At 36.6% G+C, this 17,815-nt stretch overlaps 1 protein-coding gene across 5 annotated transcripts in view; it reads right to left on the bottom strand.

Annotated features, from left to right (window-relative positions):
• The window catches only part of BPTF (bromodomain PHD finger transcription factor), a 56,982-nt gene that overhangs the window by 30,302 nt on the left and 8,865 nt on the right, over positions 1–17,815 (bottom strand). For 2 of the 5 annotated variants that reach the window (XM_086624230.1, XM_086624233.1), the window contains exons 2-7: positions 13,069–13,891; positions 5,560–5,783; positions 4,635–4,835; positions 3,948–4,136; positions 1,099–1,272; positions 806–978 (exon numbers count right to left, since the gene is read on the bottom strand). In XM_086624230.1, the coding sequence (XP_086480356.1) occupies positions 806–978; positions 1,099–1,272; positions 3,948–4,136; positions 4,635–4,835; positions 5,560–5,783; positions 13,069–13,891 (1,784 nt within the window). Of the gene's footprint in view, positions 1–778; positions 979–1,098; positions 1,273–3,947; positions 4,137–4,634; positions 4,836–5,559; positions 5,784–13,068; positions 13,892–17,815 lie in introns of those variants that run through there. The other 3 variants (XM_086624232.1, XM_086624229.1, XM_086624231.1) reach the window with 3 other exon arrangements.

Raw genomic sequence — 17,815 nt, 5'->3', positions numbered from 1 at the left:
ACATCACTGGTCTAATTACTCATAAACAGGTTTCAAATTTGAGAGGTTTGTGAATACATATGCTAAATGCTAACTTAAAAGCAAAACCAGTTAACAAAAAGAAAATTAATACACCAAACATGCAGACAACTAACTGCAACGACCTTTTAACATGCAAACATTTATTTCCTGGAGAAACTGGGCTACTTAAAAAAATAAACCACCAAAAAAAAAAACCCCACAACAAGAAGCAACCTAGAGTCATACAAAAAATTTATACCAACTGGCAGACATTTGAGAGAGATTTCACTTTCGTCTGCATCAAGCAGTGCCACAATTTTGCAATGATTGTCTTTAAATGACCATACTCTGCCAGTACAGATTTGTTATGAACTGGAAGTATGGCTATTACCTAGCTATTCAAACAATAATCAAACACAAACCACTGTAAAGTTGTAGTTTTGGCACACCAGTTCTGAGAGATCTGAAGACAGAAGCCAGAGAAAATGCATCTAACTCATTATTGGCTATATAGTAAACAATTCTCTAACTTCCATGACCAGCATGTTAAAGGAAAGGAGGTGCACTGGGTTGCTGTCATACCACTCTGTAGATAGCAACTAACAGAGCAAGAGAACAGAACAAGAGCAAAGGAGAAGGAATTAAATAGTTTCCTGTGATATTACAATTTCACCTTTTGCTAATTTATTATTACTTTTTTTTAAGTACCTCTATAGTCTGCCAAAACCACTTTTTTATTTTAAAAAAGATTATCAGTTTTCTAAAACAGTTTTAGTACTATGAATTTTCCAAGATGTGCACAAACCTCTCTGCCTTCTTTATATAATTTATTTGCTTCATGTGCTGCAGCAGCAACCTGCTGGCTTTTCATCTGGCTCAATTTGCTATCTGGATTTCGTAATCTTGTGAGCATCCGTGTCGAACCTGGTGTGCCTTTTCCTGCACCTGGAGAATCACTTTCACCATTAGATTTCTCTCCTGCACAGGAAAAAAAAGCTTTTAAAATAAACACTGAAATTTCAAAGTTTTCTATTGAGGTATGTGAGTTATAAAGTAAAAAGAAAAGATGCATAAAATAAAAGTCAGAGACACTGTTACCTATGTCCTCTGAAGTCTGGGATCCCCTCTCTGCATTTTCAGCATCATCAGGCGTCTTAATGGAGTCATTCTGCCCGGAGCCCAGCTCACTGCCATTGCTGTTTTCAACATCTGACTGCAGAGGTGCAGCAGATGCACTGCTACTGTTGCCAGAGATCATCTGACCAGTTTCTTCTACAAAAGAACAACTTCATTTTTAGTTTTTCTTTTAAATTGGATCAATGCAATTTTTTCTAGTTTTAAATTTTTCATCAAAACAAAAAGTGAGATGAACATCTTTTGCTGGACTGGAGAGAAATACCTATGAAATATTCATTCCCTCCAGAGCACTGACTGTATGCATGAAAGTATTTTTTGTTCTGTTTCAAGCAGTTTCAACTTTTACAGCTTTGAAGAACTGAAATTGACACTTGGATGAAATACGAATATATTTCACATACAAGACAATTTTTTTTCCTACAGATGCACACACAAAGAACTCTCTACTGAGGCTTTGTTTTGATTTTAGAATGCAGATTTCATGAAATTTGGTCTTCCTGCAGCTTCTACGATTTTATCTCTTTTCATTTCCTTGTGCTTTAGCTGTTCCTCAAAGCATACACCTTTCAGTTTCCCACCGAGTCTTTGTCTCTTCTTCAGCACACTAATTCTGAGGAATCCCACAGATTCCAGTTCAATTGGCATCACTATCTGAACTCCTCTGCAAACTTCACACATCAGCCTCTTTCTTACAACCTGAAGGTCTAGATGTTTCTTCAAGCTCATTAAGACAAATTCTTGGTGCTCAGTTGTCCTTGCTACTGCCTGCCTTGAGAGCTGAGGACATGATTGCCACCTGACTTGTTGCTAAGACACACTGCCCAAGTGGGATCTTTCGATTAAAGCATCAGTGACTTGCAGCCACCTAGAAACAAATCACTCCAGCTTCCCAGTAAGAACAAGCCCCCGGCCCTCAAAACAGCCATGTCTTCTTGATTTGTGCAAAAGACACACAGCTTTGCTGTTTAAAAGAACACAAGATCTTCCTGTTTCCAGAACTCCTTCAAAACATCAGGATTCTGTTGTTATTAAGAAAGGTGACCTTTTTACGAAATATTCACTCCTAGAAGAAAGATCATTATGCAAATATTCTGGGATTCTTAGAAGATCCCTAACCTGAATGCATCTTGATTTCTGACTTTGCCAAGTGGGTGACCACCACTGTTTGATCCATTGCCCTTTTCACTAAGGGGGAAAACGGAACCATTTGTGGTGCCCGCTCTTTGGAGGAGAGCAGAAGCACCCAAACTAGACTCATAATAAATGAGTAATATCCAAATTGCATTTAACAAGGATGTGACAGACGTTCTCATCTAGCTTTGCGTTTCACTCTTATTTTCCCCATTTTTGGAGGTAGCCGCCTCACTGACACTGGTTCAGTATCTCTTCCTCCCTCTGAAATGAGTGTCTCAAACTGAAATTTCAAAATAGGAACACAAGTATCACTATGAATGTAGTAAATTAAGACTCCAGGAAGAACCCTCTCCACACACAGAGGCACTTTCCTAAAAAAAAAAGCCCACTAATTTAAAAATAAGCTATCAGCTTTAGAAGGAGAAAAGTACCTGCAAAAGTATAATAAAGAAATAATGATAAATATATAAATGAATCTTCAAAATAAAATACAAACCCATAAATGTGTCTGGAACAAAGTTATAGGATATGTATCTTTTCCATTAAACCTCAACACAGTTATTTTAACTTTAAAATGGAATAACAAAACATATGAGAACAGGCAAAAATATTTGGTCAAATTTCTAAAATGTATACTTTCTGTCCCATGCACTAGGATATTTTCTGTATTAAAAACGTGTATTATGAGGCTTCCAGATTACAGATTAATCTTAACTTTCATTTTCTCCTCCTGTTAACAAAGTTTACTACAAGGTTTGGATGCGTTCACATTTGCAAGTTCAAGAGCTGTCATCTGTATCTGAATGGAGAACTATTTCTGTAGGAGAGAAAATGTTCCCTATCACTTTTGAAAACATTACACGCTGAGGATGGCTACATCATAGATTAGAATATTTTTAGATTTTTAAGAACTGAAAACAAAACTGATCGTTTGAACAGTAATCAGACGTTTAGAATAACATTTGGTTATGTAGTAGAGCTTGTAACAGAATATAATTCTAAATGTCATAGAATATAATTCTAAAGTGGTATACTGATAATTTAAGTTAAACCTAATCAAGTCCAATTTATCCCTAAATCTAAACTTTGGGTGTTTTTCTTCAATTAACTACTTTATATTACTACTTTTTAATCAGTGACATGTCAGAACAAAACGTGTTAAAATACAACAAGAGCCTCTATGCTTATAATTCTGAAATTTGTTTAAAATTCCTAGCATGGCAGTATTAATCTTGACATTTCAGTGCAGTAGTTTATTCACGTGAATGAAAATACCTTATTTGTTAGTAATTTATGCAGTAAATGAGAGGTTAAAATAATAAACAAGCCAGCAGCAAATTAGAATTTGAAATAAACTTTGACAGGATGCTAACAATCATTATGGATCACTATGGTAAAATAAAATATACAGAAAATAGAACGTAAAAAGTTTAGCCGTAGACATCTTTGGAAGGCATGGAAACAAATGCTAATGTCACGGAGGACCACAAATTTCAAGCACTAGTTGCAAGAAAATTAACTTTGAAATGTTAATGACAACGTAGCAGTAAAGGATGGCACTGCAAGCAAACAGCATGAGTGATATACGCTGTGAATGGTTTTAGTGCACAAACCAGATAGAAAAACTTAACAGATTCCCCAAATTACAGAGGCATTGGTAACAGTGCCTTCTGTACCTGAGAGTTCCTGAGGGAGCTCTGATGCCACCTTCTTCTCTGCCACGTTGTTGCTATCAAGGGTTTCTGACTGACACCCCATTGCATTCTTCCCTTCAGAGCAACTAGTCTCTCCTGCAGAAGGATTTGTGGTGTTGTCATCAGTGCTTGATGTCACAGAGTTACTTTTATCCCCAACGACTGTTGCCTCTACAGTAAAACGCACAACAAAACTTTAGGGATATTCTTTAGTATGTCTTAGGATGTCATTTGGCATCATCCCTAGAAAGCAACTTCAGCAGATTTGTCTGATAAAGCTGAAAAACATGGAGCTTTTTCCTTTCCTCGTTTCTTAGTATTGTGTCAGAATCAAAGAACAAACGAATTCTGATGAGGAAAATCATGTTAAAAATGATGTAATATTGTTTACTACAAACATGTTGATCACAACCTGTAAGTGCCACCTGTATCTCAAGCCAATGTATCTATAAGCTAGCTGTATTTAACTTGAAAAGTAGGAAAATCACTGAAATTACTTAACAAGAAATCAATTACAACATACAACCACAAAGGAACTGACAAATATCACCTATTCCTTAAAAAAAAAAAGAAAAAAATCACATTAACAATTCAAGAAGTGTGAGGATCCTAACTAGAGATTCCCTTTGCTTAAATGAAGTCATTAAAGTACAGTCATAGTTTCTTTACCTTCTGTTTTCACTTTTTCCATATCTTGCTCAGTGGACGTTTCCTCAATTTTATCTTGGTCTCCAGATTCTTCCTTGCTTCTCTCAGCATCTGTCTGGTCATTATCAATGTCACTTCTGGTCTTTTCTGCTTCATCATCTGCTGTGTTTTTATCTTCCACTATTTCTCCTTTTCGTGCTCTGATAATGTCCAAAATTTCATCTGCAATAGAAAGTTTGTCATCAATAAACAGCAAACCACCACCTACAGAGCCACGAAGCAGAAATAACATGACATAAATACTGTTTCTTTTAAATGAGACAAAAGATAACATCCAAGTTCTTACCACTTTTTCCTCACTTTGAGAAATCAATAATTAAATCTTTGGAATTGTTTCTTCTGAGTAATGCATTTATATAGTGATGAATTAAATCCATTTTTAAACCTGAATATCTAATCTTCATCTCTGCCCTTGAACCAAAGTTCAAACCTTCACAGATTTATATTGCTATTTATTGCTCCAAGGCAGAAAAATTAAGTTGGTGGGGAACTGCAGAGGAGATAGGTCTTCTTCCACACTTCCCATAATATTGGAGCTCTAATATTTTTGCTACTTCGACTGCCACCAGATTGTAAAATGTTCATGAGGAATTACACGCATATATATATAAAAAGGCAGTACATCAAAAACCATTTGACAGTTATCACAGCTCCACTCCAACACCTGGAGTGATGACCATCTGGCACACCCTGAACATATCAAGAATGTGAATGATTCAGGACGTCCTGGAACACACGACACACAGTCCTACAAGAAGTCAGCATACACAGCCATGCCAGTACACCTACATGATGCTTCTCCATTAACTTCAATAAGCTTCTTATAACCAACTAGAATTTGATTCAAAAGTGGAACATCTATTCTCATTAAACAAAATATTCTTACCATTTGCTGCAGAAAGGAAAGACTTATTGTTGCCTCTTGCTTTATTAGTAAGGTCCTCTGTCACATCCATGTGCCGATGAATCTCTTCACGCATTTCTTCCAGAGTTTTGCATAGGTCAGCTTCCCAGTAATCTTTGTCTAGGCATTCAATTAACTCTGCCAGCTGTATCTTTGTGCTATAGTACCAGATTTTCTTATCCTTCTCACTTTCTGAATCTTCCTCTCTGTAAGAGTATTTAAGAAAATATTAATTTTGAAATATCTGGAGAAATGACAAAAATTAGTATCAGCCTACTTTTTGCAGAGAACAATACCTGAGTGTGAATAAACAAATTGCATGAGGACAGTTAATATGCACCCAGTTTAGTACTCAAATATTCCTTTCTCACTTCCCTCCTTTTCTTCATTCCCTCAGTTCTCCTGATGACTTCCACAGGAAAGCTTTTGAAAAGTCACTTTAAAACTGGTTTGTCCAATCTGGCAACAAGGTTTATTCTCATATTTACCATTACTGTAACCAGTAATCTACTACTAAGTTGCGAACAATTTGCAATGAGAGAGGGTATAGCTCCAGAATCCATAAAGGGTAGTGTTTCTGACCGCATATTTAGGGAATAGCAAAGTTATGAAATTCAGTGTAGAACATCACATTCTTAAAATATTTTATATCAGCATCTGTCCAGCATTCACCTGTAACAGCACCAGTAAGGGACAAAAGAATCATAATACAATCCTCTGAAAAGATCAAGGGATTTCCACATTTTTTTATCTGTGGTACTCCACAACACCACTAGACAAAACGACTGGAGGACCACAGTGTCAAAAGCATCTAGCAGGGCCACGAGACCCAAGCAAGCACCATAAATACCTCAGGTAACAGGCTCTCCCTGAGAGCTGGAGAGTACAAGGATGCTGCTGCAAGCAGTTCTGAAGAAGGCTGCTTGATTTCAGCTTGGCTTGTGTGGTCCCATTCAGCAGCAGCGGCCAGATTCAGACTGGCTCTGGGAACCACTCATTTCCCCAGCGCATCCTGGCACTCCTGATCCTGTGAACACCATCCAGCGTGACACAAGGATTTATCAGCCTGGCCTTCACATGTGGAAGAGGAGCTAAGTCATTGCTACACTTGTGCTACCTGCAAAAGCATTACAGACCTACGGCTCAGTAATAATCCTGAAACAAATTGCTGGTAGGAATGGAAAGCTGACTGTAGGTTGGAAGATCTACCCTTGTAAGGTTTGGTTTTGTGTTCCTCTCAAACGGCTCCCTCCACATGGCCTGTGCATTTAAGACAGTAAAAATTTGCCTCAGATATTTAGCCAAACAACCATAAGGCAACTTGACCGTCTACCTACCATTTTCCACATACTATTTACGAAACAACTGTAATATTTGCAATTCAATCAGAACACTACTAAAATAAAGTGGTTATGAAGTTAATGATGACAACATTACTCAAAATTCAACTACGGATTTGTCACAATCACCACGACAAATCAGACTTTCGGTTTTGATGATAAAACCTGGAGGATTGCAAAGAAATAATACCATTTCTTTCATAAAGGCCTTTGCTCATGAAATGCAACTAATTCTACTTCACCCATTTACTCCTCTAGGCTGCCAGTAATTTTCCATTAGTTTTAACAGGTTAGCATGGTTAAGTTTGACAAGTTTTCTCAGAAAACAGCTCCTTTCAGGAAGACTGCCCACATGCTACACAGCAAAAAGTAACAGCTGAACATTGACAATCATTTGACTCTATGGAATATTCTATGCCTGTAGACTTCCATGTTAAAGAACAATTATTATTATTTAAACCACGTTTTCTCTAAACCAAGAAAGTTATTTACTAAAAATAACAGGAATGACAGCATCCTTGTTATTGTTTGTGAACAAAAGCCACAGAAAAGGAAGATAAAGGCAAAAACTAAGAATGGGAGATGAGAATGCAAGAATAGAGATTTATACAGCAAGGGGAAAGAAAAGGATGAAACAAAATGCTTAACTAAAAAGGACAAGGCAAGTATGCCTTCCGAATTTTCCCTGGCAAATGTCCAATGGAAGTGGTGAGAGCAAGCCACTGGCAGAACAGCAATTGTAAGGCTGCTCTGCTCCTTACAAACCGGACTGCAGAATGTAATGCTGTTACTAAGTTTGTACTTTAATAACTCACCAAAAAGGGAACTTTAACCTTTCATTTCGAAGCCTTAGCTCATTACATGATTATTTGCTAGATAGATGCCATTTATACATCTTTGTATATGACCTAGATATGTAACAGCATGAATGCTCTATAGTCTCATCATTCCTTGAAGCAAGGCTGTGCTAGTACCCATTTGTCAGATAAGCAGCTTAGGCACAGAGGCTTGTACACTTTGCTTAAATTTTGGTGGTGATAATCCAATTGTTTCCTTTTTTTTTCGACTTTCTCCCCGGTTAGCAAATCTGAAATTGCTACAGCTATGCTAATGCATCCAGAATGCGTGTGTATGTCACCTGAAAAATCCCAAGAAGCATGTGTCTTTTCCTTTCCCATCAAATATTCCTATTACAGTGTTACGAGATTCCACTGGATTGAAAAGCAATTAGCTGTTATCTTCAATTTCCCCACATAACTCAAGAAAAAGCCTTCAGGACCAGTAACAGTATGCAATATTCCAGGCCAATAAAACCCAGAGGCACGCTGTGAAGAATCAAGACATTAGACCACAAAGAGAGTAATCTGCAGAAGGCACCTAGAGCTGATCTTTCCACGCGTGATTCGAGTCCTACCCTTTAAAGAACTGCTCAGATAATATTCCAGGACAATAAGGCTATCCAAGAGTATTTTCTTTCCCCTCTACTTCATTTATATAGGGTTTTGAGCATAGAATGTCTCTTGAATTGAAGGCTATCACAAACTTAGTAACAGAAACTCAGGAACCAGAGTTTTCCCTGACAAAAGCACAGATAGAAAATCAAGCTTGCTTGTTACATATGCCTACATGAAACTCATCTTTGGTCTGACTTCAAGACTCAGGTGTATGCCAGTGGAAGTCTTGCAGTGCTCATAACCAACTCAGTCAAAGAACCACAGCAGAAATCACTCTCTGCAATCCTTTTTGGCAAAGTTAGTTAAGATTTAAACTAACAATTATAAGATTTCAGCTAACTTTCCCTCAACATCTTCTTGCACTGGCTAAAGGGACACTATTTTTACCCTTTGAAGAAATCAGACAGGCTAGCATAAAGGAAGATGGAAAAAATGCAAGTCTACACCAGGACTAATTCCCAGTGCTCTCCGACAAGCCAGACCGATTTTACCACCTTAGTGCTGGACAGGGCTACTTAGTCTCCAGGGGACTCACTGAGTCACACGTGTTAGATGAGGCTAATCAAGGGAGAAAAGAATCACATGAGAATTTCCTACCTCTTTCAGGCTCCTTGGCTGCCAGGAACTACTCACTGGCAGGCTTTAGAGGCAAGTTATAAGACTGATAAAAATGACAACACAGAAGATACTAGAAACTGTCAAATAAAGTAATAACAAAGCAGATACACCCCTTCCTGAATTCCATGCTCATACAATTACAAACTGAGAACTCAGCAAATTATTTCAAGTAATCTTATTCAAATGAAGATGCAAAACCTTTTTAATTAATTGGAGAAAATAAAGGAAGACCCACTAAGATCATAAATAGCATAATAAATCTTGCAGAAAAAAAGCTGAAACTGTTTTTGACAATCAAAAAAGATACAAATTGTTATTCCTGAGTTGTATGTGTCCTATTTCTGCTATCAAAATGAAAGCCAAACAATGTTTCATTATTTTCTTTCATAGACATTTGATAAATCAAATGTATCTCCACATTTTTAGAAAGATAACTTGTCAAAAACACTGCAGCAGTTTACTAGGAGAACGCAAGTCCTAAATTTCCTGACTTAACTTACAGACATAACCTTCACAAGCAAAACAAATGCAGCTGACCCCGAGACATCATTCTAAATTTAACAGCTTTAAACGAAAACTCAAGAATTAATTTTGTCCTTTTTTTTTTTTTTTAGCTCTTGTTTATATTTGCTCATGAGAATGTATGAGAAGAGACCTCCTCAGTGTTCACTTTTCCATCTTTGAAAGACAGAGGAGGTGGAAAATAGAAACAAAACCACAATGATGGGTTTAAAAAAAGCCCTCAGCAAGTGATGAGCATGGAAATAAAAGCATCAGTGAACAAGCCTACAAAACATTTTAAAAGACAGGAAAACCAGTGGTACGATGGTTTGTAACATTTATAAAGGGAGAGGGGAAAAGCAGCAAAAAGCCTTAAAAACCCTTTGGAAAACAAAAAAAAAAGCAAGAATTTAGGATTTCAGTTCTCTAATCCACCCGGGCAAGATTTCAAATCAGTGTTTGTGCAGATTATTTTTAGATCTATTAGTTTCCTCTGATGCATTTGATCACATGGCATTGGTGAGTACACTATTCATTTTAATAAAGTTGATATGATAGTATCATTTCATTAAGCTAAAGTTTTAGCATTTGGCAGTTATCCCTTAAGTTATCCTTCAGATACCCAAGGTATCAGGTGTGGTTTGATCTTGTCCAGTAAATATATGTAAAAAGGTTGGCTCTGCAGTATAGCATGCTTCCTGGATATAAAGGGCACTAACAACTGAAAAGTACAGAGTTCAATATCGACATGAATTATTCTAGTTATGTAGTAAATACTTTTGTCCCCTTATGAAGTGGCTTTAGCATAAAGTTTTAAGGCACATCATACATAAATGTAATCACGTCGAAATTCCATGGGAAGTCTAGTGGAATTTGTTGATTCTGTGCATCCCACACTGCACTGTTAAAGAGTACTCCTGCTGCAGATCTGCCAGAACAACTGTCTTATCTGGTTTTTCTTCCAACTCCATTGGGACGATTTGAAAAAGTTTTAATCCAAACCACATACTTCAGAAAGAACTTGTTTTGGAAGCATGCACAGGTACATTTACACTGGCAGAAGGCATAATATCTAACGGCAACAGGAAGGATAGGGATGAGCAGGGAAAGAATCTTTCAACCTAGATGATCCGCGTGAGAATACAAAAGAAAGTCAGGAAATAATTAATGGAAGAACTGCATTTCTTCTTGTCTTTGTAAACATAAAAATACTTTTCTATTTATGTTTTGAAATATTTTAATCACTAATAAAAAATCAGTAAAATGGAAAATCTAATAAAAGTTTTCCTTTTGCTGTATTGGTTACAGTTCTCGTCTATTCTGATTTGAAATGGAATAGTGACATATTTTCTCTTTAAATAAATCTCAGTTAAGATAGAAAAATTACATTCATAAAATTTGATTTATGATTTCTGAAACAAATAATTTGCTGACTGAACTCCTAACAGGAATGCAAAATCATTTAAAAAAAATTCCATACATTTAACCTTTGAAGATGTCTTTTCCAGTGCAGTAAAAATTACTACCACCGTACTACAGAAAAACAACTTTCACATGTGTAGATTTCAAAGGATCAAGAAGCACCTGCATGATTTATGTTAGTCTAAAGTATGTTGAAGTACTGCCTGTATCAAAACCTTCTGAACATCAAATATTCCACTTAACTGGGAAAAAGGTATTGTTTCATAGATCAAGTTTAGCCAAAAATAATTACCAACCTGCCTACATATTGGAGGGGAAAAAAGCCTGGCTATTTATCTTAAAACTGCCTCCTGAGTGAGTGACTACCTGGATTTTTTCATGTTAATTCCCAGACTTCTAATGGCAAGCAGAATATAATCGTTTTGTCAGTAGAGTAGAGCAGCAAGACAAACCCATCTTCATAAAAACCTTTTCTTCAAGAGTTTGAAAGCAAAGATACAAAAACCATGCACAGAGGAGACTACCTATAAGTTATTAAAGTACATGTAACTAGAGCAAAAAGAATATCAATTACATGTCCTTCACAACCAGACTTTTTGTGAAAATCAAACATTCAAATCACAAGGCTTTGAGCAACCTGATCTAGGGGAAGGTGTCCCTGCCCATGGCAGAGGGTTGGAACTAGATGATCTTGAAGGTCCCTTCCAACTCAAACCACTCTGTGATTCTGGAAACAGAAGGTAGAAAACTATGTATGAGGCAATGGAAGAACCAGGGTACCAAGAGCTTCAGGCTGACCATGACATCCCGCCGAACCGTCTCAATGATACACCACGTACTGTAGAGCATGTGATTGAGTATAAACATAGAGTATATAAAAAAAAAGGTAAGACTATAAAAGATGCCCTGCATCTTTTAAAAGATTACTGGACACTACTGTGGCATTTATAACCTGGAGAAACTAAAAATAATCAAACATGGGCACTTTTTTTACAAGTATGAAAGGAGAACAGCGATAATTCATACTTAAAGCATGACCACACAATACCTTGGAGAAAGGGCCCTATATTTTAAAGGACTAGAATGACTCCTTAGAACTGCCTTGTTTGCAAGATGTAACACCACCAACAGCCCTCACAATTCCTTTTAAAGACACTGGCTAATATCTTAACATTCACTGTAATGTGTTCGGTATGAAATTCTGTTAAGGTATCCAGCTGTGGCTTATTTTCTCCACAACACAGAATGGCAAATTCTATTTCAAGAAATCTAGTAAAATCTCTTTATTTTTCCTAAATTAACGATACCATTGATTTCACTTAAATACTATTTCTCCTCTGTTATGAGAACAATTACATAAGAACAGTCTTTTATAAGAAAACCCAGTATTTAGCTATTTTCCAATGAAAAACGTAGAAGTATTTTTATAATTTCAGATTCAACTTTTCAGGTAAAAAAAACAGGGCACAATGCCCTCACTAACAAGGGTTTGACTATTATTAATGTTCTGAGATACATTACTATCTCAAGACCAACCAGTAACAGGAAACTGTTAAATATTCAAAGTATATTGCTTGAAGACAGGCCTGCCTTTCTATTTTGACTTTGTTTACACCTATAGAAATGTTCACATACAAAATTTTCCACATTTCTAGTTAATAGATGTGGTGAATATCTTCAAGTGCCTCGAAAGTCTTGGCTTCAAAGGCAGACCATCAAAGTAGTACTAGTATCTCGCAGCCAAATACTATCTGAGTAGGCAATAGTATACCAAAACTAGTGTCCTATACACCATGTGATCACAAGGAGAGTTTAACTACTTTTCAGTAACTCTTCCAAGAAGCTGGAGAGTTCCCATCAAAATTCCCTTTATTTTCTACACATTCATGTGTTTTAGGCACCCTAAAATTAAGCCGGAGGCCTAATTCCACCCCGCCCCCCCCCTTTTATATACAGATTATGAGAATATTTGTTTTGAAGAAAAATCAGTGGATTAATTACACAGTCTTTACAAATTCACTTACAAAACAGCAAGCAATGGTCTTACCCAAAGAGAGAACAATTTTAAGATGGCAACAGCAACTTACAGAATATGTTATAAATACATTCAGTACCATATTACTGTTCAGAAAGCACTGAATGGTTAGTTTACTTACATAATGATTCTTCTGTTCAGGAACCAATATTTTCGTCTATGCCTGTCGTATCCAATAGGTTCGTGTCGAATGTATGGTTTGTTTTTTTGGATTTCAGCAACACAGTCAGTTACTCCAGGCACCTTATGTGCTACGCACACCTCACACTGCCATTCATCTTCCGGTACCTCCTCAAGAGGTGGTTTCACGCACTCCAAATGGTACACAGCTGAACAAGTTTCACAGCAAAGCAAATCCCCAAGTTTGTGACAAACCCTACAATGATCATCATACTGAATAACACCTTCTGACATTAACTCTTCACGTGCAATGTTTGTTGTAAGAAACTGATCCACTAAGAACTGCAGAACTTTGATTTTATTCTCTACTGGTCCGTACGGATAGTCCTCTGTCTCTTGGTAAGGAAGAACATGATGGTATTCCTTGTCACTCTCACAATATACCCGCAGAACCTCTGGCCACGTCATTCCATCTATGAAATACAAAGTGGAATTAACGCTATCTTTGAGGTCAGCAGGTCCAAAGGTAGTATTTGAAGTGTCTTCTTCACGTAAAACTGCTTTTAAAAGCACTATATGCATCTCTGCCATAAGTGTGCACTGCTCTTGACTTACCAGAGCAGCACAGAAGTCCTCAAAACGAAAAGGAGAGAGGCGTAAAACAGTGCCAAAGTTCCTCAGTACCTCATAGATGGCAATAACATTCATTATATGCTCACTAGGCACCATTAAGTCCTCTGAGGATTTAGGAAACTCCAAGGGTGGGATATCTTTTTCTTCCAATATTGGAGAACGAGGACGATGTACTCTTTGTCTTCTCCTACCTGGAATAAAAAACAACAATAAGAATTTTGCCATTCACGGGTCAACATGTTTAAACTTCTACTATCAATGACTGTGTCAAACCTTCTAAACAATTGCAAACTAAGGATTCACATCTTCATAATTTACATAAATGTGATAATTCAGCTAATAATTTTATACTTTAATTAACAGTATGAAAATAAAATACACAAGATATCTGAAGTTTTGCTTTAGACACAGAGCAGTTGCATTTCCCATATAATTACATCTACTGAATCTCTAATATGTATAGAACTTTAATTGTTTAGGTAAAAAGACATTTCCTTCAGCTAAAATATTAATTTAGAATTGTTTCTAATTTTTATTCAGCATGACTAGTTCATCGCTCCTTCTTGGAATTTTAACTTTAAACTTGAAGCATCAAGCTTCAAACAACAGTTATTTTGTATTAAAATTTTCCAAGATATTATCCTATCCAGCAATAGTACACAGCAAAGATCATTTCGAGCAGATGTCTTAGGACATCAATTTCAACCAAATTAAAATACAAAAGAGAATCTAAATCACATTGTTCACTGCTTCTTAACTAGAATATTTCTCCTGAATATCTACAAGTGAGGGAAAAAATTAAATGTGATGTTTTATGAAAGTATTTCAGGAACTCCCAATTTTTCAAAACAAAACAACCACCCCATGCTTCAATAAAACAGGAGAGAGAACCACAAAAGAGATGGAGGTAGAACAAAGCCTAACACAAAAAGCTAATCTGAAGAGCTGTTTCACTACCTAAAAAACAATGACACTGAGTATAATTAATGCAGTCTCAGACACTAATTCAGATGAGATGCTACATACACTTTCTTCCCTTTAATTCCACTATCCTTGATGCCAAGCAGAAGGAAAGACAAAAGCGAAAAGTTTCTGTACATTGTGCCACTAGACACGCGAAATATTTCAATCTACTATCAAAGTAACAAAAAAGTATCCAGCTACATGTAACCATTTTGCAGCTATCAGTTAAAGTATTAAACTGCACTCATTAAACCTACTGCCTTTTTTAATAAAAAAAATAAACCACAACTTAACCAAGTTTAGACAAACTCATAAACTAATCACCAAACCATCATCTTGGTTTAAAGAAGAACCGAGATGAAAACTGCTTTTAGGTCCTCTGATAAGCATACCAAGACTCTGCTCAAGAACTAAATTTCATAATTAACAATTCTATGCAGCGAAGCGGTTGGCAGGATGCATTTTATTCACTGAGAAAATCCAAAGGAAAAACGAAGCTGTCCATTCCAGCAATTTCATATGCACACCTTAATAAAGAGTGACATACATTACGCATTGTGTCACCTGAGACTGAAGAGTGACACAACCAGTACTCTGGCATTTTAAACTTCACATTAATAATTTTTCTATCACATTCTGTGCATAACAATGTCCTCAAAACTGGTTCAAGAAATTAAGAGATAAAGTAAGTTCCAGTCATCTTGGACATCACCATTAGGAGGAAATTGTTCTCCGTGGCATTTGCTCAACCCACCCTACTCCCTCCAATAGCCCCATAAATACAGGAAGTAATACTAATGGGGAGTTGAAGGGGAAGAAAAAAAAAGAGAGTCCTGCTAAGGCAGATACCCAAAGACAGATCCTGTTGAATTTGAAAACATCACAATCAAAACTTTAATGCCTTGAAAAAAGAAAGTTACCAAAAAGAAAAGCTACCTTTAAGAAACATCTTGATGCTTAATAAGACAGTTTGCCAAACGATTCCAGAAGAAAAATAAATCAATGATTAGCTAGCATGGAAAGATGACACCAGATACACCTCTCCCTCTCAAATTTTAAAGAATGAAATCTTATTAACAAATTAGACACTCTGAAACGATATAGAAGATGAACTGCCAGATGTTTCCATTACAGAAGTAATGGGTCAACATCATTTGCATATAAAAATAAATTTCCAAATTCAGTTAAGTTTGACTTCTGACTGTGGAAAACGAAAGAATGCTTGTATGACTGTCTTCCAATATGCTTCTGCACAAATCAGTGGGAAAATGTTTAATCACGGCAAACACACAAACACATGGGAGCTTCACAGCCAAGCAAAAAACAAGTGTTGTTACAGCAAGAAATATCTAGATTAAAATCAACTTTCCTAGCAGCATGATCCAAAATCACGTACATGTAAACCAGAGCTGTTTTAATTAAAAGACCCCAAAGCAAAAAACACATACGTGCAAACTCACAGATTAAACTAGTTTAGGGTCCTGAATCTTCCTTCAATATTGCAGGACCAGTCCTAGTAGCTGGTCATGCAAGACAACAGCAATGCAGAACAGAGATTCTGAAATCACTAATGGTCTTTGCTCAGTCCAGATATCACAAAAAGCTGGCAGAGGTATAAACTAGGATTCTTGTCAGCGTTTGCAACTGTAGCAGAAAAACGTGTCCATCACTCAAGTAAAGCCATAAAAGAAACAGCCCTTCAAGAAAGCAAGCAGCAAGAACGATAACCCTAGTTTACCTAAATTAACCAGAAGTGACAAATCCCTCCAGTAATTTCAGACAAAGATAAAGTAGAAGGAAGGAACACTGTTGAAAGCAGGAAAGACTCCTTATTTCCATTTGTTGAGATTTTCTACACTGAGAATAAAGTTATAACTGTACTATGCATTAATTTTATTCTTCATGGAAACAAAACAGACTCCCCATATGCCATCCTTGTTTATGTCTCTCTCAAGAGATACACACTGGTATATTGGTTAGATCAAACTACCAGGAGGAGCAAAAAAACCAACTGTAAACCAAAACATTCCTAATACTTTCTGAAAAAGTTAAATGTAAGTTCTGCAACACTTCCTCTTTAAAGGAACATATTGGTACAATTAGCAGTCTAGAATACATGTGTTATCAGGACACAAAGGATGTCACAACATCATACTAAAAATTCTACTTTGGTGCAAGCACAATGTAACTGTGTGGTTGCATTATTCGCACCACTCTTCATCTCCTATTTAAATAAATTTAGATATTTTCAAGTTTGCTTCGGTATAAAGCACAGAAATTTCAAAAGTAATTGTAAAACTAATACTTTAGACAATAAGCAAGAACATATCACATTGCAAAACCCAGGCTTCATTTGTCCAGTACTTTGTGTCGTGTCTCATGGTACGCAGCACAGCTACGGTACCGTACCACTCGACACTCCCAATCCAGACTCTAAATCACACACCATATCTCAAGAGCTCAAATCATTTCTCTTTTCAGATACTGAACTGCTTTCAACAATTCTGCACTGCATATAATTTGGTTTCCAGAGCTAAAAAAGGAAAGTATTCAAAGATGCAGAATGCTTTAGAAAGAAATGGTACCCACACATATTTTTCTTGAACAGCTTGGTGGAATAGTGTTTCAAATCTTTCTACATTCTTACACTCTTTTTTTTTTTTCTTTCTCATTTCACTTTCAACTTCTTATTGGTATTTGTTGTACCCAAGCAGAACAGAACTTGAAGTCCAGAACTTTGAAGAATCACCAAGTGTGATTTGGAAATTCAGAAATTCCGAACAATTTGTGCTTAAATGCGTTACTATTTGATGAATAAACTGCAATCTCCAGAAATGCTCCAGATACCTTAAAAAGCAAAAACAAAAAACCAAACCACAAAACCACTCCAAACCAAACCAACAAAACCAAGCAGTCTAATCTCCGGTGAAAAAGATGGACATTCTCTGCCAAGGTGCCCATAAATCTTGAAGCATTCCAAGTGGCTGTGGAACTTCGATTAAAAGCATAGGCCAATGGAATATGACGCAATGACGTCAAAGTGCCATAGTCTCTGGTTTGGCTCTGAAATCTTTTACAACTACTGCTCGGGTAGCTAACTCCTCCCTTGTCACGAGCTCAGATAGCTGAAGGAAGGCAGTTCTGAACACTAA

This window comes from Tauraco erythrolophus, chromosome 20, assembly GCF_009769465.1.
Source record: "Tauraco erythrolophus isolate bTauEry1 chromosome 20, bTauEry1.pri, whole genome shotgun sequence".
Classification (NCBI taxonomy): Eukaryota; Metazoa; Chordata; class Aves; order Musophagiformes; family Musophagidae; genus Tauraco; species Tauraco erythrolophus.
This window is presented reverse-complemented; position numbering and strand designations above follow the sequence as displayed.